The 26,921-nt window shown below is 42.3% G+C and overlaps 1 protein-coding gene across 4 annotated transcripts in view; it reads left to right on the plus strand.

Annotated features, from left to right (window-relative positions):
• CTPS2 (CTP synthase 2) overlaps window positions 1–24,880 on the plus strand; it is a 105,956-nt gene extending 81,076 nt beyond the window's left edge. For all 4 annotated transcript variants that reach the window (XM_081793010.1, XM_081793011.1, XM_081793008.1 and 1 more), the window contains 5 exons: window positions 3,755–3,810; window positions 6,705–6,801; window positions 12,255–12,399; window positions 23,491–23,601; window positions 24,661–24,880. In XM_081793010.1, coding sequence (XP_081649136.1) covers window positions 3,755–3,810; window positions 6,705–6,801; window positions 12,255–12,399; window positions 23,491–23,560 — 368 coding nt within the window. In that variant the 3' untranslated portion in view covers window positions 23,561–23,601; window positions 24,661–24,880. The remainder of the gene's footprint in view (window positions 1–3,754; window positions 3,811–6,704; window positions 6,802–12,254; window positions 12,400–23,490; window positions 23,602–24,660) is intronic.
• Window positions 24,881–26,921: the final 2,041 nt, after the last annotated feature.

Raw genomic sequence — 26,921 nt, forward strand, 5'->3', positions numbered from 1 at the left:
ATCAGGCTCCAGGCTCTGAACTGTCAGCACAGAGCCCGACATGGGGCTCGGACTCAAGAGCCACAAGATCATGACCTGAGCCGAAGTTGGACGCTCAACAGACTGAGCCACCCAGGCGCCTAACTTCTTAAGTGAACCTTAACCTTATGTGCACTTAATCTCTGTTGCATTTGATTTTTTTAATGTGTATGTTATTTTTGAGAGAGCGAGAGCGAGCATGAGCTGGGGAGGGGCAGAGAGGAGACAGAGGATCCAAAGCAGGCTCTGCACTGACAGCACAGAGCCCAATGTGGGGCCCGAACACATGAACCACAAGACCATGGCCTCAGGTCAAGTCAGATGCTTAACCGACTGAGCCACCCAGGTGCTCCTGTGTTGCATTTGATTTTGTCTCCAGAAAGACTAGAATTGAAAGGAAGGCTGTTATTTTGTGGAGGGTTTCCCCTGTGGCCAAGATCATGCCATGGTGTGTGTGCGCTTGATAAATCCATCTGGAGAACCGCTCTTCATAACATGGTGTCTCTACCCCTCAGTCTTTTCACTCCACACCTAGATACCCTCCACATTCAGCAGCAGCTAGCATCTTGCCTTGTCATTGACTGTCCTCCTACAGCACTTTCAGTGACAGTGTGGATCAGTGGTTCCTAGCCCGGAACGCACAGGGAGGAGGCACTTTGTAAAAATCCATATGCCCAGGCACTCTCCTGAGAGTAACCAAATCAGAATCCCTGGGGCGGGGCCCCAGAATGAGCATTCTTGGTTTGATTTTGTTTTTAAGGTGTTTTCTTTTTCTTTCTTTCTTTCTTTCTTTCTTTCTTTCTTTCTTTCAAGATTTTACGTTAAGTAATCTCTACACCCAATGTGGGGCTGGAACTCACAACCCAGAGATCAAGAGTCCTATGCTCCACTGACTGAGTCAGCCTGTGCCCTGTAAGGTTTCAAATAGAATTGGACTGCTAAGATCCTGAGCTGATTCTCAACATATAGTTTTAAAGGAAATTTTAATTTTTTTCATGGATATGGCAAAGGATTAGTTTTGTTAATTCGTTCTTGACAGATTTGTAAGCCACTGGGAAAGAATTTGAATGCAAAAAACAGTATTTCCAAAGTTCTGAAACCATATTTCATCATATCGCCTGTATATATATTTCTCCTCTCTATATATACATATATATATATATATACACATATATATATACACATATATATATATACACACATATATATATACACATATATATATACACATATATATATATACACACACATATATATATATATACACATATATATATATATACACACACATATATATATATATATATATATATATATATGAGAGAGAAAGAATGCTTCATTCATTAAACAAATATTTATTGGTTACCTGCTTATGTGCTAGACACTGGTTATAAGAATTGAAGGGACAAGTCCCCATCATGTCCATCATCTTCCTGCTTGGATTTCCTAGTCTAGAGATAACAATAGCAATCACATGATTTACTTACAACAGCCCTATGAAATAGGACTATTGTAATTCCCATTTTACAGATGAGGAAGCTGGGGCAGAGAGGTGAAATAATTTGCCCAAGCCACACATTACGCATTAAATGGCGTAGAGGACTGGTGCAGTCTCTGTTGCAACTATTCCACGCTGCCATTCTAGAGGGAGAGCAAGCCTAGACAATACATAAATGAAGGGGCATGGCTTTCCCAATAAAACTTTATTTATAAAAGCATATATATAAATATATATAATGCCTTATATCGTAATGTGGAGATTTTTGCCATTTTCCTCACCATCTGTCAACATTGGCAGGCTCTGTTATTGGATTTCTAGGTCATCTGTTGTAATGGAGAAAGCAGAGAGGAAATTTTGGCCCACAGGAGGAAAAGATCGATCACAAAGTCAGAGGTCATAAGGGAATCAGGATCCTTTCAAAGTTAGGTCCAGAGCATTCAAATGGTTTCTCTTGTAACTTCACAATGATACATACGCTTCTTCTTCTTTTTTTCCCCCCCCAACTGGGCATTATTGTGCTATTAGTTTCCATTTTTCGTTTCATTTTTATGAACCGATAGTTTGAGTACAAAGGCTCTGTCGTGAACGAGCCCCCTCTCGGTGGCATGTTGGAGCTCTCTCAAAGTAGCTCCCTGTGCGCACCTATTTCTGATTTTTCTAAAACACATGTGGTAAATATTCACTATCATTAACATCATCACAGGGAGCTGCATCTATAGGGACAAAATCGCAAATAGAAGTTCAGTCGTGATAAACGATCATATATCAGTCATGCGAGAATACAACTGATGTGCGCTTTATCTGAGTCAAAAATCTCAAAGGAGGCACGAGGCATTTGGTCTGTCTTGGTGGGGACACCCTGCCCGCAGCCTCGTGACGTCTTGGAGAGTCTGGTGACCCCCTGCCTGTTGAACTGAGCACTGCCGGCCATTCTGTTGTAGTTGCACGATGTGCTCCAGCACCATTGGCGGGTCTTCTCTGTGTGCCGGGGGGTCTGCGTCATGATGGCTGGCGCTGACGGGGTGGCTCTTGGCCTCTCCCGCTGCTCCAGTGTTAAAACCCGCTTGGTGCCAGTGCCGTCCTGCTTCTGCACATGATCCATGGGGGCCCGTTCTTGAGAGGGGTCTGGTGACGGATGCCACTGCTATCCGCCTGACACTGCCGTCACTGGGCATCCCCCCGGTCACTGTGACCATTGCCAGATTGGTCATGCCCCACATGCTGCCCTGGGCTGCAGCACCTGCAGTGACATAGGCATGTTTTAGCAGCCCCACATGTGATCGTGAGCCATGCACTCCTGGTTAAGAATTGTTGACTCTTGGTTTCAGCTCACGTCATGATCTCTCCGTTCATGAGTTCCAGCCCCGTGATGGGCTCCACGCTGACAGTGAGGAGCCTGTTTGTGATTCTCTCTCCCTCTCCCTGTCTCTCTGCCCCTCACCTGCTTGGGCTCTCTCTCTCAAAATAATAAATAAATAAATTCTTTAAAAAACTTAAAAAAACCCAGAATTGTTGGTATAGATGTGCTCTCATTTAATCCAGCAGTCCTCTATTCCTGACTCTGGGCTTGTTTCCAATTGTCCGCTGGTAAATAATGAAGCAGTGCACATCTTCATGGTGAACTCTCTTTGTTTCTATTTTCCGGGGTAAATTCTTACAGGTCAAATGTTAGAGTCGAAGGACAGGCTTATTTTTAAGGCAGAGTGCAAACCAATTTGGCCACTACACTGAGGTGGCTGGTGTGGTGGAGAAAGCATGGACCAGGTGCGGGGGGGCCTGGGCTCAAGGCAGAACTGTGCTGCCAGCGGGGTGGGGCCTTGGGCAAGTCCTTCAGTTTCATTTCCGTTCCTTTGGTTTTGTTTTGTTCTTTTGTAAAATGAGCCCTGTTATGAATCTGCACAGGAGGGATGGTGCAGACGTTACTCCCCCTCTCAGTACTGCAGGTAGGTGTATAAAAGGAGGGCACATCTCTTGGACTCCACGGTGAACTTGTCTAACAGAGAGCTTCCCTTTATGCAATGGTGATGGCGTACTTGAGAATTGTTTTAGGGTTTTGAAGCTATTCCTATTCTGTACTGTAAGAGAAGAAAATCTAGATTACTATCTGGAGTCCAGTTAATTCTTGGGCCTCTAACCTATGGATAGAGATCAAAGAGATGTCCCCCATACATATGCTATCGATGTGATTCCAAAACTGATTACTTTGATTTTAATTTCATTCTTGTATCTTTATAGGGAAACTTTATGGTGATGTTCCTTTTATAGAAGAAAGGCACAGACATCGGTATGAGGTATGGCCCACACACTAAATTACTATGGAATGTAGATGCTTAGTTAAAGGAACTCCGGTGATTACAAGCAGACCTTTGGAAAAGGTGTCCAGCTCTGTGGTATCCATTGGGCTCAGCCCTTCTTGGCTTTTCAAAGGCAAAATCTTTAAGTATCTGCACAAGGGACATTATCAGGGTTCTATGTTACCCTAACTTTTGTCTCCTAGACCAAGGTAAGGTCATCATTTTTATCCTTAACGTCCTGCCCTTTATTTTGGAAGGTTTGGGTAAAGGGAACTTACATCTTCTGAACCGTATGTCTCTCAGGTTAGGGTTGCATCTCTGGGTATCACATAATGAGTTCTTGGTTTGGGAACCTCTTTGGAAATCTACATTGAGCAAGAGCCTTAGTGTCACATGATTACTAAGAGTGACTGTTGAGATTGTCACATGAGAAGCATAGGTTCCCCAAGGTGCAGACTATCTATACCAGGATTAATTGGTGTATCAATTGTGATGCTTTTGGCTGGGAAGAATCAAAATCCCTGCTTGTTATTTACTCAAACCAACCTCAACAGTAAAGAAACTAGTTATATCAGATAATAGGTAGTTCAGAGGCTGGGCAGGCTCCAGGCATGGTATAATCAGGGCTTCTACTATCCCTGGGATTCTCTTGGCCTTACCCTTTTCTGGGTGTTTACCTTGTCCTAGGCTGGTTTCCCTCATAGGTGCAAGATGGCTACCAGCTGCAGCTGAGGCAACACGCATCTCTCCTAGACATGGAAGTTTTTCTTCAGTCTGATTGGATCAATACAGATCACTTGCCCACCTCTGAACTAGTAACCATTCCAAAGGCAAAGCTAAACCAGGTTTAAACCTGAGTTCTTGGATCATTCATTAGCCAAGAGGGATAGGCTTATCATGTTGGCTTAGACCAGTCAGGACCAACTTTTAGAATGGGGGAGATGGAATCCCATGGGTCATGTGGGGGTAGAGTAGATGCCAGGAAAAGTCCACGGTTCTGTTTTGAGGGAAGACCGCTGGGACTCGATGCCGGGTAGGCTATCAACAGTGTCACTACGATTAGGGAACACTTTGCTGAGTATAGGCCATTTTTGGTCTTATTTCCATTGGGAACTGGCCTAACTAGTGGGACAAAAACTATTGAGCTGCTTTGCCTAAGTGGTAGCTAGAAGGTGTGAGAATTACTGTGCACACAATACTGTGGCCATCCATTCCTCCATTCTTCTTGTGCCTCTGATATGCACTGGAGATGGGAGGGGGAAGCACACACACGGTCTCTCTCCTGATAGGGAGCTTACATTCCAATGGACAGGATTAAAAAAAGATAACAGAAAATATATATCAGACAAGGTCCTTATATCTAGAATATATAAAGGATTCTTAGAACTGGATAATAAATAATGGCAAGGATTCTGATTAGATATTTCTCCAAAACAGATATACTAATGGCCAATAAGCAAATGAAAAGATGTTCAACATCATTAATCATCAGGGAAGTGCAAATCAAAACCACAAAGAAATACCACTAGGTATGGCTATAGTCAAAAAAGATGGATAATAACAAGTGGTGGTGAGGAGACACTGTTGGTAGGAATGTAAAATGGTGCAGCCACTTTGGAGAATCATCAGGCAGTTCCTCAAAAAGTTAAATGCAGAGTTACCATATGACCTGGTAATTCCATCCTTAGATATATAACCCAAGAGAAATGAAAACATACATGCACAAAACTCATATACAAATGCTCAAAGCAGCATTATCCATAAGAGCTAAAAAAAAAAAAAAAAAAAAAAAAAAAAGGAACAACCAACATCCACCAACTGATGAATGGATAAGTAAGACGTGGTATATCCATACAATGGAATTATTTGACAATGAAAAGAAATGAAATATTGATGCATGCTACTACCTAGACGAATCTAAAAATGTTATGCTAAGGAAAGAAGCCAAGAAGCCAGTCACAAAAGACTACATACTGTATGGTTCCATTAACATGACAAATCTAAAGAGACAATATGGATCAGTGGTTGCCTAGGGCTGGTGGGGAGGTGATGAGGGTATTAGGGGATGATGGTTAGAGGGGATAAGGTATATTCTTGAATCAATTGTGGTCATAGCTGAAATCCTCTGTGAATATGTTAAAAATCATTGAATTGTACACTTTTAGTGGGTGAATTGTATGGTATGTGGATCGTATGTCAATAAAGCTGTTAGAAAAAGGAAAAATAATTACAAATTATGAGAACTAACCTAATGTTAGAAAAATAACATAAAAGCCTATGGGGTTAAGATTGAGGACGATAGGTGGGACCCCACTTTGATTTTAGGTGAGCAAGTGCTTTCTGTGGAGAGGCTGAAAAGTTTCGGGAAGGACTAGGGATGAGATGAACGAGGAAAGGGGCTGTGTGCGCCAGGTCATCAACCTGTCATCTGTAACCAAAATTCTAGCAGAAAAATTGCTCTAAGCTTCTCCTTAGAGTTTTTATGTAACTATACGTAGAGAAAGCATTGGGGTGAGTCTCAAGGGAAATAAGATAGTTTTAATCTTCAAGCAGATTTGTGATTTGAGGAGAGATACTTAATTACACATAACTCGAAGAAGCAAATATGGTGACAGCTATAAATAGCTAATCTCAAGGCTCCAAGTCAGAAATCTGCATCACAGTCCTTTTTGAATCTCGTCTTTGAGCAACAGAAGGTGGGCTTCTCAGATTTAGGGGCTATGATTAGCCTGTTTCTCAGGTTCATCATGAGTTTAAAAATAGGCTTTGGGAGCTGGGTATAGAAATGAGCTACTAGTTAAGAGCATCACTGAAATGGATGGACATTTTCATAAGCTGATACTTCTGTATGGCCCTGCTGCCCAAAGACACTTAATTTCTTGTTTTTCCAGGTGAACCCAAGCCTGATCAGTCAGTTTGAGCAGAAGGACTTAAGTTTTGTAGGTCAGGATGTCGATGGGGAGAGGATGGAAATCATTGAACTGGCAAGTAAGTGGGCTTTTTGTTTTTAAAAATTCTCATGGTAAACTAATGTCTATTTGTTGTTATATAGGAAGATACAATTTGATGTTGTATGTGAAGATATAAGTTGAGATTTATTTTCTTTGCTGTCCTTCTTTTCCCCTCTCCTTGGAAATAAATACACAACTAAGCATAAATAATATGACTAAATATAAATTACATGAGAAAACAGACCATGTATAGTCCTAATCATTTTGGGGCCCAGTAGTCTGAATCGACCATAAAATGATACATTGTTCTGAGTCTACCAGTTCCACTAGCAGTATGCTTCCTTAACCATCCCTGCCCCCTTTCTGGGCCTTTTCCGGTTGCTAGCCTCTAGGTCAGTTGCTCTGGGAAAGGCAGGCAGTTTGTTATTGAGTAACACTTTGCTTTCTTCCTCCTTTGAGGAAGAATGACCCAGCGCCCTCCTCACTACTGGTGACTGGTGTTGACGTCTGTTGTGTTTGGGACGTGGGCCCCTCGTTGTACCTGGAGTCTGCCTTTCTATATTGCCCTCTGTGGTCAAGTGTGGGCCAGTCATTTGACTTTTGAACACTAGTCGCTGTATCCACGGAAGTTCTTAGTAAGACCAAACAGCACAGAGGGATTAGACTTTCATTGAGGGAGATCACTGAAGAAGTTGTTTGTGTGTGGCCTGGGACACCCTCGAGAGCATAGGCACAAACCATACACCATTAATGATGAGACAGAGGACAGTGTTCTCATTCAGAGCTGCAAAGATATAGTAAGCCCATGCTTACAGCTGATCCCTACTCTTTCTCTAAGGTTACTTACTACCTGGCCCTTTACAGAAATGTTTGCCAACCCCTGTTCGGGACTCACACGTATATACTTCATTTAACTAACTTGAACCTAACATGTTCAGTTGCCTGCTTGACCTGTTTATCTATCTGGATATTCTCCTAGGACTTCTAATTCAACTTATTTAAAATTAACTTTACATGCTTCCAAACTAGTTCTTCCTCCTGACTATTTCTGTTATCATCAATCTCCTTGTCCAGTGTTTCTCTCCCTTGCCACCATTGACATTGGGAGTGGGATCGTTCTTTGTGGTGGGGGCCATCCTGTGCACTCTATGATATGTGGCAGCATCCCTGGCCTCTACCCACTGGCTGCCAGCAGTATCATCCTCACCTCCGAAAGTTGCAACACCCCAAACCATCTGCAGACATTGCCAAATGTCCCTGAGGGACACACCCGCCCCGATTGGGAACCACTGTCCTAGACTATCAGGCTTAAAATTGGATGCATTTAGTTTTTCTTCCCTTTTATACTCCCAACTTGTAATCAGCTATCAAGTCCTGTAGATTGCGTCTCGAGAAAGAAAGACCGAGTTTGGGATTTCATTCCCATCCCTCCCACCCTGGGCCCAGTGTGTGGTGACTCCAACCCAGAGTGGTCCTAAAGCTTCTCCCTGCCTCCAGGCTCTTCCCTCTGCAACACCTCCTACCGAGGACAGGGCTGTGACTGTGCAGTGCGTGTGACACTAATTTGTTGGATAAACCAGTCTCATTTATCAAATGCTTAGTTTGTACAGGATACTCTGAAAATGGTAACATGACATTCTAGAACCTATCGTTTCAACCTATCAACTTAAAAAAAATATTTTTTATGTTTATTTATTTCTGAGACAGAGAGACAGAGCATGAGTGGGGGAGGGACAGAGAGCGAGGGAGACACAGACTCCGAAGCAGGCTCCAGGCTCCCAGCTGTCAGCACAGAGCCCGACTCGGGGCTCGAGCTCACAAACCGTGAGATCATGACCTGAGCTGAAGTCAGTCGCTCAACCGACTGAGCCGCCAGGCGCCCCCCAACCTATCTACTTTAGGCTACAAATATTCGGGACTACTTACTCTTCTAAATGTCCTACTTCTTTTACCATCTTAGCCCACGTCACATTCCTCTATTTCAAATTCCTTCTCTCTCTCCCTTTCCTTTTCTGTCTCTAATCTGTTCAGGTATTTCAGGAGTCCTGGGCAGGGAGGAGAATTAAAGTTGGCGAAGGCTTCTTTGAATACAGTAACATGTTACCTGGACCTCAAAGAGGGAAAGCAGTGGACACTGCATGCACACTCACTAGATGCTTCTCACTCGACCCCTTGCTAGGGACTCTGCGTGCCTTATTTAAGTGACAAGGCAGGTGATGTTATTCCCACTTTTCAGAGAAGGAGATTGGAGTGCAGAGAGGATAAATAACTTGCCCAGGGCCATCCAGCTAGTCACAGGCAAGGCTGGAGCCCAACCATGGCCTGTGACCACCTCTGTGGATTTTATTGTTCCTCTTGTTTTCATTGGACATTCCACTTAAGATTATCAGTCCGTGCCTGAAGTTTTGAATTAGGGTATGGGGATGTATTTCCTGTAGTCTTTCTGATGGAAATGCCTATCATTTAGAATTTTTATAGGGTGGATCACTCTTTGGGGTTGAATTCTCTTAAATCTTTCTGGCATGTGAGAGGGCAGAGAATTTCTTAAGCAGATAACTATTTGTTTACTTCATTCAAGTTCGTACTTTCTTTTAATTCTCCTGGCTCTCATTATTGTCAGCAAATTCTTAGATGCCTCTTTTATCGCCTGGATTTAGATTCCCGTTGATACTTGCAAATCTCGTGCGTGTTGGAAAGGAAATGAGAGACGCTGTGAAATCTTGCAGTTTTTAAAAGTTGATTGCAAAGAAATTTATCTTATTAAGGAAAATTCCCCCCAAAGATTCTGATCTCAGCTACCCCTTAGAATCATATCCATGAATCTCAACGTTCCTAAAGGGGTTCTAAAAGGAAAAACAAAGCTTGAGATTAGTATAACGTCAGAATGTGATTCAAAGCAATTACGAGCACTATTTAACAGATATTTTACCTGACTGATATAGAGCATCATGAAAATAAAAACTTTTTAGGTTCTTTCCTCATTTTGGCATAGGGGATTTTTTTTTTTTTTTTTTTTTTTTTTGAGAAAGTGATTCAGAACAGTGGTCCATTCATTCAAATATTTTGTCCCTGGCTATGACAGACTCATTGCTTGGCTTCTGTATGTAGTTGTACAAAAAGCACAATTACTGTCTGCTTCTTTCAAAGACATCCCTACATGCTGTGCTGTAAGAGTCATTGCATATTAAATTTAAAGCTACATTGCTTAGTTTCTTTTCTAAGAATGGATGGTTTCTTCTTTTCTTGAGGGGACACATTCCTGGGAGAAGGTAGCATTCTCCTCACCAAGCTTTCTTACCTGAATGTCCCTGTAATTCAAGGAGGCTTCTTCCTAGATGTGATGTAGAGGATTTCTACACTGGATTTTTCTGGACTCAGAGCTGTCCAATTAAACTTGCTGCCATGGTGGCCTATTCTGCCCTGTTCAGTATGGTAGCCACTAGCCATGTGTGGCTATTGAACATTTGAGATGTGCTCAATTAATTTGAATGGATTTAAATAGCCACATGTGGCTGGGAGCTGCCATGTTGTATAGCAAAGCTTTAAATGATAACCTTACAAGAGTGGGCATTTCTGTTCCATCATCATTCCTCACTGGTGTAACTTTGGGTCTCCGGTGGTAAGTGATGGAGATTTGTGATTTTGAATTCCATACTAGATTTTTATTTATTTTTTATTTAAAAAATTTTTTTAATGTTTGTTTATTGATTGATTGAGAGAGAGAGAGAGAGAGAGAGAGAGGCAGAGAGGCAGAGAGAAAGGGAGACACAGAATCTAAAGCAGGCTCCAGGCTCCAAGCTGTCAGTGCAGAGCCTGATGCAGGGCTCAAACTCACGAACTGTGAGATCATGACCTGAGCTGACTGAGCCACCCAGGTGCTCCTAATGTTTATTTATTTTTGAGAGAGAACGCGACAGAGCATGAGCAGGGGAAAGTCACAGAGAGAGGGAGACACAGAATCCCAAGCAGGGTCCAGGCTCTGAGCTGTCAGCACATAGCCTGATGTGGGGCTCAAACTCATGGACCATGAGATCACGACCTGAGCTAAAGTCGGACGCTTAACTGACTGATCCACCCAGGCATCCCAGATTTCCATACTAGAATTTTAGTTCATTTGATAAAGCATCTTGTTGAAAGCTTTAAAGTTATATTTACTTCCCCCTATAAAACTTATATTCTGGCATCTTCGGTTTGATATATATAGCAATTAAAATAATTAAAAATTATTTTTAATGTTTATTTATTTTTTTTGAGAGAGAGAGAGTGTGAGCAGGGGACGTGCAGAGAGGGAGACACATAATCTGAAGCAGGCTCCAGGCTCCAAGCTGTCAGCACAGAGCCTGATGTGCGGCTTGAACTCAAGTGCTGTGAAATCATGACCTGAGCCAAAGTCAGGTGTTCAACTGACTGAGCCACCCAGTTGCCCAAGTTAAAATAATTTTTAAAGTAGGGAATATAGCACTGACCATGTTCTGTACTCTAGTGATTATGGGATCAGAGGGTTGCTGGATTTCTAGAGAGTTGCTTGATTAGGAACTGCTTCCTAATCGGGGGAAAAAACATAGTTTTTGAGAATTCTGATAGGGGAAGGAATTTGCAATTCTGTACAATTTCTACCGAGATTCGGAAATGTTGCCCATTTAATTTTTTCCATTCTAAAACAAGATTCGTGTATTTAAAAGTAGCTGGTAAAGCTACTTTTCTCTTCCTATTACATCTAAGAGAACTTGAATTGTTCGTGTAGGAGATTTGACAACCCTTGATATGAAAATCGCTTAATTTCCCCTCCACCGCCCCTCCCAATGATGTAAGGAACATATGCTCATGGAAAAGTTTCACATGATAGGGAAAAGTATAAGGAAGAAAATAAAAATATCTTGACCTCTTACCACCTTGAGCCGTTACCACCATTAACATGTTGAAAGGCCATCCTTTTATCACTCTGAGACTCATAGTCGCAGGAGATAAGTTGGCATAGGCTAAAGTAGGAGTGTCAGTTCAGTTTCATGGTGCCATCTCTGATTAATACCCGCAAGTACTTGCTGCATTCCCTCCCCCCCCCCCCCCCCCCACTCTTCCCTTGGGAACTGTAAAGACCTTGTAGGAAATGGCCTGAAGCCAGCTAAGAGACAGAATGACCTACAATTAGCCTAGAGCGAGAGGGATTCCATTGAAATGGAGCCAAGGTAAGTCTATGAAGTGCCTTCAAAAAGCAAGCGGACTTTGGGCAAGCAGGATTCATCATTCAAAAGTTTGGCTTGATTTTGCTCATGCTAGCACCTTGCACAGATAAAATGCCAGATCTCTTATTAAGTGAGATGTGTTTTGCCGTGTGAAATTCTGCTGTGAAGATGACTCATGAAAGTCACTGGCAATGATAGCAGGTTAATTGTCTCACTGTTTGATGTGTTTTCTTGTGAAAAGATAAGACCTTGAAAGCAGCTCTCGTGTTTTTCTGCTTCAATTGCATCATGATTATTCTCATTTCAGATCACCCCTATTTTGTTGGTGTCCAATTCCATCCTGAGTTTTCTTCTAGGCCGATGAAGCCTTCCCCTCCATACCTGGGACTATTACTTGCGGCAACTGGGAACCTGCATACCTACCTGCAAGAGGGCTGCAAACTGTCTCCTAGGTAACCAGCTTACTACTCCTAGCCCCATCCCAAGCTGTGCTTACCAATGTCTTGGGCTTCTTCTTCGTCTTTTTTTTTTTTTTTTTTTTTTCAGGTTTCTCATGAAATTTAATATCATTACAGGATTTTTTTTTTAAAGTGACGAGTAATTTTTTCTTTCTTAACGATCATAATTTTTTTCTCTGAATGAAAATGATTTCTTCACATCTACAATGGTAGCATGTCAGCTTTCCAAATCATGCTGATGCTGGGTATTATTTTAGAAATTTGTGTCATTTTGATAAGTGAAAAATGGGGTTTTCTTGTGTTGACTCTTTGATTAATGAATATATAAAAATGTTTTGTGTTTATTTGCTTTTTTAGGAATAGCCTGTTCATATCCTCTGCTCTATTTTTTCCTTTTGCTATTATATCCTTTTTCTTACTGATTGGTAAGCTCATTATATATAAAGGACATTAATCCTTTCTTAGGTTGCAAATATTTTTTCAAAGTGGGTTTGTTTGACTTTTAAATTGTTAATGGTGGTTTTCATTTTCCCTAAAGAGTATTCAATTAGGACTTTATATAGTCTTTATTTGTGTGTGTTTTTTTTTAAGATCCTATTTTTCGGGGTGCCTGGGTGGCTCAGTTGGTTAAGCGTCTGACTCTTGATTTTTGGTCAGATCATGGTGTCATGGTTCATGGGATTGAGCCCCATGTTAGGCTCTGTGCTGACAGCATGGAACCTGCTTAGAATTCTCTCTCTCTTTCTCTCTCTCTCTCTCTCTCTCTCTCTCTCTCTGTCGCTCTCTCTACCCCTCCCCTGCTCATATGCTTGTGCATGGGCTCTCTTCCTCTCTCAAAATTTAAAAAAAAAAAAAAAGATTTTATTTTTCAGTAAGCTCTACACCCAACATAGGGCTGGAACTTATAACCTTGAGATCAAGAATCACAGGCTCTACCGACTGAGCCAGCCAGGTGCCCTTACTTACATATTTTTAAAATTTATGTAATCAAATCTTTAACTTTTATGGATTCTGCCTTTAGTATCATGCCTAAAATTTTCCTTTCCCTATCAAAAATATTATATAAATAATGGCCCATTTGTTTTCCACTGGTATTCTTATGCTTTCAATTTTATAGTTTAAATCTATAATCTATATGTACTTTATTATTGGTGTATTACTTAAGGTAGTATCTGCACCCCACCCCCATGGTTAGTAAGCTGAGTAGTTCAGATTTGTTGCAGAGATTTCTGTTTTGTTCCATTGATGATTTCATCTCTTATTTCTGAACCCTTACCACCCTCTTCATTATCATAGCATTATTGTAAATCAAGCCCTTATCTACCCTACACCCGTTATTCTTTAACATTTTAAAAAATATATTTTGCCATTCTCCCAGATGAATTATACAATGATTTTGAAAATGAGGTTCAAATAAAAAAAAATACCTTAGGGATTTTCATGAAAATTTCTTTACATGTAAATATTAGTTTGGGGACAATTCATATCTTTACTCCTTCTCATGCAAGAATATTGGATACAATAACTTTATGGACCTGGCCAGAATCAGAGAGCGGTTAGGTAGAGTTAGTACCACAGTAGCTGGATATGTGTTGTTTAGAAGATTACTGTCACTGACCCTCATCGTGGCAAATAACCCTCGTGATGTTGCAGTTTAGAGTGCCAGGATCAGTGTCCAACGTGTGTGTGTGTGCCCGTGTTACCCAAGCCTGCTTCTTTGGGACATCACCTACTAGGAGAAGCTCACGGCTCTCTATCATTTCTTTTACCCACATTTTGAAATGGGAACAGCTTTACGTATTTCCATGTTGGGTGTCTTACTGACTTAATGATCATTCCTCATACTCTGGAGCCGGCACACTGGTTTTCATACTGTGCCCTGTGGAGCTGGATATGGGCTGCTGCGAGGAGCAGGTTGAGGGGGCTCCAGAAGCTTCCCTGCTCCAGCTGAGCAGCTGCACTTGATCAGGCTCATGTGATATGGTTCCGTGTGAGATCGTGCATGGAGAGAGCGTCCTGTGTTCTGATACCGCATGGCTTATGTAGCAGATTGGAAATGCCAGTGTGGTCCCATGTCACATGTGCGCTGTGACCCTTCTCAGCCATTAAGACTATAAGTCTATAGTCAGACTATAAGTCTCCATTATTTCAGGTGCCCACATGTAAAAGGAGAGTGACAGTGGAGGAAGTTACATGGCTGAGAGAAATAATTCACGCAAAACTGGTTGTTTGCAAGCAGTGGCTAGAAATAAATGCTACCTAATTTGTGGGGACTGCCCACCTATGTGTTGGATGGCCTGCCGATTCCCGCATGGGGGATGGTGGTCTCTGAGTAAAGCTTACCAGCAGTTTCTGAGAAAAATGGTTCTTTGCTAGCAACTTCTGAGCAAGATTCAGTATGTCTCAAGGAGAAGGAAAGACTTCTTAATATAACTCTGATGCTGGTGTTGGAATTACAGCTGACCAGCGTGCTTCCATGGTGGTCAGACAATTCCTACATATCAGCCATAAATCGGTACGTTTCTCTCTCTCTCTTTTAGTTTGTTTGTTTTGAGAGAGAGAGAGAGCGCGGGATAGGGGCAGAGAAAGAGGGAGAGAGAATCTCAAGCAGCCTCCACACTGTCAGTGCAGAGCCCAGTGTGGGACTCGAACTCATGGACTGCGAGACCATGACCTGAGCCGAAATCAAGAGTTAGTCCCTTAACCGACTGAGCCGCCCAGGCTCCCCAACCAGTGCATTTCTTAAGGGCGGCGAGCATCTTATTTATCTTTACCTCCCTGGCTTCCCAGCAGGCGAGGTTGTTTAGTACAACCTTGTTTGCTAAAGTAACAATTCTAGGTAGCACCGGAGGATGGATACAGTGTAGTCTAATTCTGACACCTAAGGGGGTTTTCTGACTAAGAATGGCACCCGTGAGTTAACCCAGTGACAGACACCAGGATTCCAGAAGAACCTTCAACTTCAACTTCTCTCTGCCCAGCTCCATGGTGTCAGTGAACATTGAAAAGCAGACAGCTGCTTTGACGGCCAGGCTCTAATGTGAGCTGAGTTGGGACTGTATTTCTGTCAAACAAGATTACCGACTGTAATCAACCATAAACAACCATAACAAGGAATATGAACACTGGAATAATGACTTCCTTTCCCAGAAATTGGCTGACGGTATGTAATTACATGGCACATGTGCAGCTGACATCTTTAAAGCCCAGAATGTAAAAAAATTTTTGGCTTTGTGCACGTACACCTGAGCTATAACCTCTGCATTCTGCCCTGTGGAGAAGAGTTCTCTTTTAGTGCCTAGGAAGTTGCAGTGAGAATATTATTTGGGGATCTAGAGCTAGTGTGCTAAGTTTTTGGCCACTCTGTTATCTGTAGAGTGGCAGCAGTTATGAGGACCAGTTCCACCTGGTTTTCAACTTGGAGTCTTTTGTTCAAGAGGCATAACAGCTGTAGGATAGTGTTTTTTCAGGTTTCTTAAATTTAAGTTTGATTTTTATTTATTTTGAGAGAGAGAGCAGTCAGCAGAGGGGCAGAGAGAGAGGGAGACAGAATCCCAAGAAGGCTCCACACGGTCAGTGCAGAGCCCCATGTGGGACTCAAACTCACGAATTGTGAGATCATGACCTGAGCCGAAATCAAGAGTTGGAAGCTTAATTGACTGAGCCATCCAGGTGCCCCTTTTCAAGTTTTTATAAGCTACTCAAAAGTACATGCAAAATCAAACTCAAAGTCTTTGTTTTAGCCCCAAGACAACCCACAGGTGTGATGATTCACTAGAAGGAAATCTGAATACAGTTGTACTCATGGTTGAAATTCACTACAGTGACAGAGTAAGTTTGCACAGCTGGATCAGTAAGAGGAAAAGATATAAGTGGAGTCTGGAGAAATCGATTTGTAGGTTTCCTGTGCCCTCTCCCTCCCGTGAAAGGTCACACACAGCTCACCTTCCCCCTGCAGCAATGTGTGTGGTGTTTATGCCCATTTGAGACTCAGAGTTTAGGGTTTTTATTGGGGCTGGTCACATAGGCATTCTCTACCTAGTAGCCACTCAGATTCCAGACTCTCAGAAGGAAAGCAAGCATTCACCGTAAATCACATTGCTTGTACGTACAGCCTGCACCAAGTGAAACTGGCATTATCAGTTAGTAACGGATAAAACATTCTGAAAGCCAAGTTCCTGAGTTCCCTGGCAAGCAGGACCCTCCTCTTTTTTTTTTAATGTTTATTTATTTTTGACAGACACAGAGAGAGAGAGAAAGAGAGAGAGAGAGAGTGGGGGAGGGGCAGAGAGGGAGAGGGAGAAACAGAATCTGAAACAGGCTCCAGGCTCTGAGCTGTCAGCACAGAGCTCGATGCAGGTCTCGAATGCCACTGATCATGACCTCAGCCGAAGTCGGACGCTGAACCGACTGAGCCACCCAGGCTAAATGTAAAGCACTTAACACAGTGTCTGGTCTATGGTGGGAAATTAAATGGGATTTTTTTTTTTTTTTTTTTAAGTAAGCTCTATGCCCAACATGGGGCTTGAGCTCACAAACCCCGAGATTAAGAGTCACACACTCTACCGACTGAGCTAGCTAGATGCCCCTAAATGAGAATTATTAATTTTACCTTAGTTCTGCTCTCCTTCATCTCTTGCCTACTACAACGCTTCCTACCTGGTGTCTATACCTCCAGCTTTCCTCTTTTCAGTCCATCTTCCTACATTATTTTGGAGTTTAAAACTCTCAGTGGCTTCTCGACTTCTAGAATAAAATGCACACAAATCCTTAGGGAACAGCTTGCAGTCCCTCGATCTCCCCAGAAGATTTCAATGCTTTTGCTTCAGCTCACACCACTTTTGTGGCTCTTGATATACATTCCTAAACCGCTTAGTGAGAGGTGAGTCTGTATCCTGCCAATCTGTATCCTGTTAGGATGCTAGTTGGAGGAAAATCATTGCTGACCGGTGGTGGGGGCATTGGAGGTGGGTGTGGCCTCTCTGATGTACATTTTCTAGCACTATTTTAAACTTGGAATCGTCTTGCCTATTTTTTTTTTAAATTTCGGGCTGCACGGTTAGTGTGGCCAAGGGCCATTCTTACAATATATGGTGTGTAGGAGCCAAGGGCAGGCCACCGCAAGATGGGCCACTTTGGCATAAAGATTATTTCGAGTTTGAAGGGGTTTGGGACAAGTTCCCTCAAAATATGCCACTTTGGCACATGGACTATTTTTTGTTTAATGTTTATTTATTTATTTATTTATTTATTTTTAAATTAAATCTATTTATCTATTAAAATTTTCATTTATTTATTTATTTGTGTGAGAGAGAGAGAGAGAGCACGAGAATGAGTGAGGGACAGAGAGAGAATCCCAGGAGGTGTAGAGAGACAGGGAGAGAGACTGTGGAGCTCCGAGCAGGGCTCGAGTTTACCAGTCGGGGCTCAAACTCACCAACCATGAAATCGTGACCTGAGCCTAAGTTGGATGCTTAACTGACTGAGCCACCCAGGCACCGCATTAAGTGTTTATTTTTGAGAGAGAGAGAGAGAAAGAGAGCAAGTGTGGGAGAGGCACAGAGAGAGGGGAGGACAGAGGATCCGAGGCGGGCTCTGTGCAGACAGCAGAGAGCCCAATGTGGGGCTTAAACTCACAAACGGTGACATCAAGACCTGAGCTGAAGTCCGTCGCTTAAACGATTGAGCCACCCAGGCGCCCCTGGCGCATGGACTGTTTTTGAGCTGAACGCGATCAAGACCCTGCAGGCTCAAGAGAAACTTTTGCCTCTTCAATTTTCCCCTATTAATCTGTCTAATGTCACTTTGATTCTTAGTCCAGCTAAAAATACCTTAGAGGGGACAGGTGCAAATAGTTTGTTTCTTTGGGGACAATGTGGATGCATAGAGCAGGTGCTATGGATTTGACTTCTGGGTTTGCTACCTACGGGGTACTTTTTTCCAAGCCTACTCCTAAATCTCAGGGTCTACATCCTTTCCGGCTACTGCTATCAAGAGGTACTTTTTCCCCTTTATTACATTTCAAGGAAAAGTGACCTGGAAAAAAAATGATTCTTTTTAAGCAGTTTTTAAAACACCTTTTAAAACAGCGCCCCCTTCCCTGCCCCGCAGTTTGTCACCAACTCCATACCTTGAGACTTTTTTTGGTAAAGTACTGTGAATAAACCACATTTGAGTACACCTTCCCTTAGGGATTGAATGTTGATTGAAAGGTGCTCTTTTATTGATGGTGGTTCACTGCAGTGCTGATGGTACGGGTGCCACCAGGAATGGAGTTCCTAGTACTAGAGACTACTGTGCTTTTAATGCCCTGCCTGGCTTGTAGTCCACCATTTACTATTCAATGCAAAAGTCATTCACAGCATACCAAGTTTTCATTCCATTGCTCTTATATTTTATGGCTTCCAGGGGCTCTCTGAAAAGGAAGTAAGTGTAGCAGTAACAATGCTTTGGAGAAAACCGTGTGCCTGGCAACCTGTTTTAAAACATGCTTGTTCCACACAGAATGGATTTTGATCTAAAGTATTGTGGGAACTCATGTAGGCTGGGAATCCTCAGTATGCCGTCAAAAAAAAAAGGTTTTTTAAAATTCCAACCACCTCTTTCTATTAATGGAGAAGAAATGGTTTAACGGCTGCCCCTGGGGTAGCATAAAATGTGGGATATATGAGGCATCGTATATCTTGTCCTGGTGCCTTGGAATATATGTTTTCTTACATTGGGAATTTATTAGGAACCAGGAATCTTTGACAAATGATTATGACAAGGCTTTTATTTGTCAAAAAACCACACATAGACTGCTGCAGTCAAGTCTGGTAAGTCAAGCCAGTGTTGTTAGGATAGACACTCCCATGAGTCGTTGCTGGTGATTTTCATTTTGTCTTGTAAAAAATAACATAGGGGCACCTGGCCAGCTCAGTCGGTAGATCATGTGACTCTTGACCTCAGGGTTGTGGGTTCAGGCCTCACCCTGGGCTTGGAGCCTACTTAAAAAGAATATAGTAGGGGCGCCTGGGTGGCTCAGTCGGTTGGGTGTCCGACTTCGGCTCAGGTCATGATCTCGCGGTCCGTGAGTTCGGGCCCCGCGTCGGGCTCTGTGCTGACAGCTCAGAGCCTGGAGCCTGCTTCCGATTCTGTGTCTCCCTCTCTCTCTGCCCCTCCCCCGTTCATGCTCTGTCTCTCTCTGTCTCAAAAATAAACGTTAAAAAAAAAAAAAAAAAAAAAAAGAATATAGTAAAAAACTTTTTTGAAAAAAAGAGTGCTTCCGTTATTTGGGGGCATATGCATGCACGAGAGACATTTGCCATGATTTTCATTAACTGTAGATAGCCAGGTCTTAAAAAACATTTTTTTTTTTTAGGGAGTGACAAGGAGATGATCATATTTTTTTAAATCATTATTCATTTGTTTTAAAATAAGTGCTATCCAATAGAACTTTCTGCAATGCAATGATGGAAATGTTCTATAATCTGCACTGCCCAATATGACAGCCACCAGTCACACATGACTTTTTGTTAGGTAGTTAGTTAAGCGAGAGGGAGGAGGCATAAAGCCGATGCTGGCCACACCCTCAGAGCCATCCCCCAGGGTTAACGGCCACACTTTCAGAGCCACCTCTGAGAGCTAAGGGAACAGGAAAGGCCTAGCCCCACAGCTGGCTCAAAAGCCACAAGGCGACTTCCACGAGCTGAGCATGTGCCCACAAGGTGCAGCTTGCCCTTAAGGTCACAGCAAAAGCTCATTAGAAACTCATAAATATATAATACACAAATAAATACAATTATAACAGGTGCATCATGGGTAGGCACTTGCGCAGAAGCCAAAATGCACTATAACCACCAGCTGTCAATCAAAGCCAAATTTGCATATGCAGAAAACAGGTTTAAAAGGGTGCAGCTAGAGCTTCTTGGGGCCATTACCACTTTTGCTCCAGCAGTGGCCCCCTTTCTTTCTTGAAAGTGTACTATACTTATCTAGTTAATAAACTCTATCTCCCCATTCTGGTCTCAGGTCTCCAATTCTTTGGTGCGTCTGGGATAAGAACCAAGTGACCCGGTAACATAGTGAACACTTGAAGTGAGTGAGGAATGGAATTTTCAGTTCAATTTGATTTTAATTGATTGAAATTTAGATAGTTTCTGTGGCTTGTGGCTTCTATATTGGGCAGTACAGTTTTAAAATTTCCCCTCCACAAGTGGCGCCTGGGTGGCTCAGGCCGTTAAACCTCCAACTCTTGATTTTATCTCAGGTAATGATCTCAGGATTCATGAGTTAGAGCCCCCAGTTGGGCTTTGTGCTGGCAGCACTGAGGAGCCTACTGTGGATTCTCTCTCTCTCTCTCTCTCTCTCTCTCTCTTGTCCCTTCCCCTGCTTGCTTGTGCGTGCTCACTCTCTCTCAAAATAAATAAACTTAAAAAAAAAAAAAAACTTCCCCTCATCAAATATATCAAGATACACACAAATGAGTCCATATTCTGTGACATTTCATAGAATTTAACATGTAAGACCTGAATGTCTAATAACTTTCCCTCCTGAGAAACATGTGCATGGGTACAGAGAAGATTATTTAAAAAGATGGGTTAGCCTTAAGATAGAGCTGTGATGTCTCGAATTAAGTGCAAATGTACCCAAATAAGTATATCTTATGACTTCTTTAAGTTTGTTCTGTGTGAAAGCAAAAAGAACCCCTAAGTCATATTCGGCACAGAGTAGCACCCGCATTTTATGGAATGTGTGGGAGCCATTGCTATTCTGCGTGTGGTGATGATCTATGTTTTATTTCTAGCACTTGCTTTTTGCTGGCACGTTAAAATCAGCACGTTTCACAGCAATGCCCATTTTGATGATTCTGTTCTTGAGGGCCATGGCTTATTTCATCCTCCTACTTCTGGCCAGCGACACATGTGAAAGAAAATGAGTGAACCCACTCATTTGCCTGGGACGTGAATAAACTCAAGCTGAGTCTCGCTTTGTTAGGCTCAGCCTATGCCATTTTGTTGTGTGGTCAGAGTTTGGTGTAGCCAGCCATCAGATAGAAATGAGAGCCATTAGCTTACAAACAGATCCACCCAAGTCTGCTGGCTAACGTGAGCAGGGAATTACTCGGTACAAGAAACAATTCTGAAAATCATGCACTCAGCAGTTTTTATGACCTTATATTTCCACGACTTGTTGAGAGCTATCATGTTATAAATATGTAAATCCCATAAACAGCAATCACTTCTATTTTTATACATTCTCCAGAGCACATGTATGCATTCTCTTTCGGCCCTCATAACATTTTGGTGAGGTTGTAGGTATTGTTACTACTTTTTCCCAGACTCTCAGGAGTCAAGTGGTCAGTCCAAAAGTAGGTGGCTAATAAATATTACAACCAGGGGTGTGAGGGGGAAGATGTGGGCCCACCTTACTCTTCCCTGGGCTCAGAAGTAGGGAAGGAAGCAGGTATAAAATCTGATGCCTTCTGACTTGTGGAGTCAGAGGACATGTGACTGCTGGCACATTGTAGCAGTTTAGACTTGAGCTTGTGGCCTGGGTTAGCATGATGGGGATTCTGGCCCCACCTTGAATGAGCTGTGTGCCAGATGAATCACTGCAACACCCTGACCTTCATTTCTTCTCCCAGAGAAAGTCGAGTGCAACTTCCAAATCCCTTTTTGTTGCACAGAACCAGGAAAGAGTCTACATTTGTGTAGTGAGATTGCATAGATAAGGAAGGGGCAGTTTCTGAAAAAACGTTCTTCAGTTATTCCTGTGTTTTCTTTACTGGAAACCCTCTTATAACAGTAGAACTGATTTTCCTGATTTAAAATCTAAGTAGGAGTTTTCTTCTATTTGGTTAAGGATATGTTCATTAAATGTTTCTCTAACATGTCTTGTATCCAATTCTTTTTTTTTTTTTAAGTTTATTTATTTTCAAAGACAGAGAGAGTGAGGGAAGGACAGAGAGAGGGGGAGAGAGAATCCCAAGTAGGCTCCACGCTGTCAGCGCAGAGCCCATCTCAGGACTCCATCTCATGAACTGTGAGATCGTAACCTGAGCTGAAATTGAGAATTGGAAGCTTAAGCGACTGAGCCACCCAGGCTGCTCTCTTCTGCCAGTTCTTAATCTTTTATCTCCCGTCCATACCCTAGCCCCGCCCCTGCAGCCTTTCCAGTATTTTGTTCAAAAGTCATGGAGGAGAGTGGGCTTGTCTTTCACATTTTTGTTTATGTATTTATTGATACTTGCTCAATATATTTAGAGTAAATCTTTGTTTCCTAACCTGTCAGCATAGGGTTTCTTCAGTTGTTCCCTTTCCTCCTTAAACAAACAAACAAAAAGTGGATTTTCACCTGTTATGGAATTGAGATTTCTATTGCTATAAGTCAGCAAAAAAAGTTGGTCAAGGTCAGGATTGGGTCACACATAAAATACTTCCTGGCAACGTCATCTCCATAGATCAGTAGAACTCTTGTGGAGTTGATCTACTTGCTGACTTATTTGGAACCGAACAAGAGGAACCCCACCCTGAGCTCATGGCTCAAAACAGAACTACAATTTCAGGGCTATCTCCTGGAGAAGGTGCACTTCTGAGGGAACCCAACACGGCAACATCTATGTCAGTAATTGGTCCTGTTTTGAATCCTACATGTGACTCGAGGGAGTAGGAACATGCCATAAAGTTTCTAATATGAAAATAGCATAATTGTGCAAATTATTTCTCAAATCCTTGGATGTCTGAGAATGTTGGAATGGAAAACTTTCATGCTACTGATCTTTATTAGCAGTCTTCAGAAGGTTATGAATGGTAATCTAAGTTGAAATGATTTTATCAATTTTCTGAATAAGTTACCTCCAACTTAAGATGAAAGCAGGTGATCAGCTCATCTGACAAAAGGAGATCACCGTGTGCAGTTGAACTAACCTCTTTCTGTAGTGCCTAGAAAGTGACGGTAGAATATTTCTTAGCATTTTCTCTGAATGGGGATTAATTATGGAAAGTGTTCAGAATTGGAAGTAGAATAATGGTCCAGGGTTGTTTTTTGTTTTGTTTTGTTTTGTTTTGTTTACACCTTGCTAAATTAGTTCCTCTTTTGATCTAGTGATAGATACAGCGATGCCAGTGATGACAGCTTTTCAGAGCCAAGAATAGCTGAGTTGGAAATAAGCTGAAACTAATACATGACCTGGAATGATCAGGACTTCCTGAGAGGGTAAGATGGAATCCTCAAGTATTATCTGTTGGTCTTACAGATAAGCTGTTGTCCCGTGGAGAAAGTAGCATCGTAGGACTTGCCTTATAGGATTTTGCTCTCTCAGGATGCTCTTATTTGACTAACATAGGTAGCAAACAGGAGCATCCCAGGGCATAGTTAGGATAGGCCTAACAGCCGATCATGCTTTGGGGAAACTGGGATGCACCAGAGAAAGCTCTGGTGAAAATGGTTAGCAGGGAGAAAACGGAATGCACCTGGGGCCAGGAACAAATATGTAAGTGCACTTACAAATGTGTGTCTGGGGGCGATAGTGGTTAGAGTAGTAATAAGTCAGCAAACTTGTTCTGTAAAAGGCCAGATAGTAAATATTTTAGGATTTGCGGGCCGTGCAGTCTCTGTTGCAACTATTCCACGCTGCCATTCTAGAGGGAGAGCAAGCCTAGACAATACATAAATGAAGGGGTGTGGCTTTCCCAATAAAACTTTATTTATAAAAACAGTTTGCTGATCCCTCGTTTAGGTCCTTCAGGGAAAAGCAGATTTCCTTGGATTTGTATAAAATAAAATTGTATTTTATTTCTTTGTAGGAAGATGCCAGAGACCGGGTTGGCTTCTGAGGACAGCTTATTTTCTCCATGGCTCTTTTAGGCTTTATTAGGGAGGATCGCAGTCTGGATAGCTTTATTAAACTGAAGCTCAGAGGCAGATATTGCCTGGGACAAGTCTAGTGTTATGGCAGGCCTTGAAGTGAATGAGCAGCTTTCCTTAGCAGGACAGAAGCTTCTGAAAAGATTATAAAGAGTTAATTGCTCTAGTATGAGCTCTCTTCATATTTCACTTTGGGGTGGAATATTCATGTTCACTAGGGAAAGCATATCTCTCTCTGTTTAGGTTTACCTCAAACATGGAGACCTTTAGTAGCAAACCAAAATGGTACAAAGGCTAGTTGGAGGTATTTTAAGACTGACATTATTCAGTTTCTGATGTTGCTAATACTTACATTCTTTCTTTCTTTCTTTCTTTCTTTCTTTCTTTCTTTCTTTCTTTCTTTTTTAGGCTCTGATGTAATTGAAGCCAGGATGAACGAACTCTCTGAGGAAATCACCATACTCTTAAAGATTTGCTCTGTTTTCCACCAAACATGGATGTAAAGCCTCAAAGGGGATCTAATTATAGATGAACCAGAACCAAAGGGCTAGTTTCCATTTCACTCCAGAGGCAGCCTTTGGTTCTCACAAATTTCTGTAAGCCAATTAAACTTTTCCCAATGACCTCATGGGGGAGAAAGTGTGTTTGTGTTTTGTCTGGCGAGTGGTGCTGTTCTGGCAGGGAGCAAGGATCCAGGTAACCCGGCCTTCACTGTGATGTATGAGAAGGCTGACAGGGCACATGCGATAGTGATTTTCGAGTAAAAATGGAGTCATTCTGTGAGCTGGAACTCAACCACAAGTTTGGGTGCGGCCCAAGTTTCTTTCAGTTTGTCACCCTGCTTATTTTTAGTTACAAATAAAATTAAACAAGTCCAAGACTAGGGATGGCAAGTAAGGCAGGCGGGCAGAATTTAAGGGGGAATAAAAAATATATATGTATAGATTAATTGAGCTGAAATTCACATAACCTAGAATTTACCAATTTAAAGTGAACAGTTGAAGGGTATCAAGTATGCTCCTGTTCGATGTCCTTGAGAGGACAGCTGTTGCGCACTGGAGCTTTCTGATACTGATTTAAATATTTTAACTGCTCAGTTAACTTTCCTTGTGTGTGGTTGTCTTTGGCCCTTTAACTTTTTCCTCTTAGTGCTGTGAGGTGTTACAGCGTTATTTTGTAAGACACTACAGAAAATTCATCCTGCAAACACAGGCAGAAGTGAAAGGAGTAATTCTGGTAAATAAAAATATTAAAGAGCTTTAGGGCTCCACTTGTGAAAATTACAGCTTGAAGATCACAAGAGGCTCCAAATGAAAAGCCCACAAGGTAGGTTTAAAAGCCGGAATGGGCCTCATAGAAAGCGGGACTTAAGCACGGGGGTGGGGGGCAGACTTTAACATCACAAAGGGGCGGGTAGTCTGGCTTAAATGGAAGTTTTCAATTGTGATGATTATGATTTCTAAAGTCACTTATCACTGAGTGCTCTCACTGGGGGTTAATGATGCATGTAAATAGGACCGGAAGAAGGGCGCTTAAAAACCATAAACTAGTCTTTCTGTCGTTGCTCCGTGAGGTTTTTCTCTTTTGGAGACACTCCTTGAACCTGGAATCCGTTGAAGGCTTGGTGGTAGGTAGTAGTAGCGGAGCAGCTGTGGGACCTGAACACATAGGAAGTTATTATAAATCGTTCATTTAAGAAATCTGTCTTGAACCCCCAGCATGAGCCACACATGGTGTCAGGTGCTGGGGGAAATGAAGGCGAGCAGAATTTGCCCCTGTAGGGGCCCAGGGCAGGCTGCCCCAAGATGGGCCACTTTGGCATAAAGATTATTTCTAGTGGAAAGTAATCCAAACCCAGCAGATGTGGGAAAAGCTCTCTGCTTCCCCTCAACTGCCAAAATTCACATTGGACAGAAGAGCGCTGTTAACAGAGACCCCCTTTTACCTAAAAACCTTATCTGCATAATAGGGCAACCTTGTTTTTCAAAACATCTCCTTTTCCTTCCCGCTAATGGTCTTTCTCCCCTTTGTGTCCTCAGGCCCCTCCTCCTTTCCTTAGCTAAACTTCAAGTTGCCTCCTTATCTTTGGAATTTCCATGTCTGTGTGGATTCTTCTTACGTATGCCATTAAATTTGATTTATTCCTGTCAGTCTGTCTCATGTCAGTTCGATTGTTAGTCTGGCTAGAAGGACCTTGAAGGGCACAGGAAGGTCTTCCTCCCCAACACCCCCAAAATATGTCTCATTGGTATAAGGATTATTTTAGGCTGATTTTAAAGAAACAGCAGACATAGGAAAAGCTCTGAAAACTGAGTAGTAGTTATCTTTTGTGTACTGGAGGTATACAATGTTCGTAAACTGTTTGTTTTTCTCCTATTAATCTGTCTTTTATTACAGGGGCTGTCTTCCAAACCAGGCCTTGATGGAAATAGAACTTGAACTGGGTGAATTGCTTTTTGCCACCCAGCTTTAGTTTTTAAGGTTTATGTCCACGAAGACCTCTAAAACATGGTGGCAAATCTATGGATGCCATTCCGTTTTCTCTCTTCCGAATGGGGCTCCCTTTCCATCCTGGTAGCTTCCTTGGTACTACCTTCTCCTCTGAGAAGAATACTGGTGACAAGTTGGGGAATCCAGGTGGCACTGTGTGGTGATGTAGTGCCTTATTG

The sequence above is a fragment of the Panthera onca genome, chromosome X (assembly GCF_046562875.1).
Source record: "Panthera onca isolate mPanOnc1 chromosome X, mPanOnc1 haplotype 2, whole genome shotgun sequence".
NCBI classification, from domain to species: domain Eukaryota; kingdom Metazoa; phylum Chordata; class Mammalia; order Carnivora; family Felidae; genus Panthera; species Panthera onca.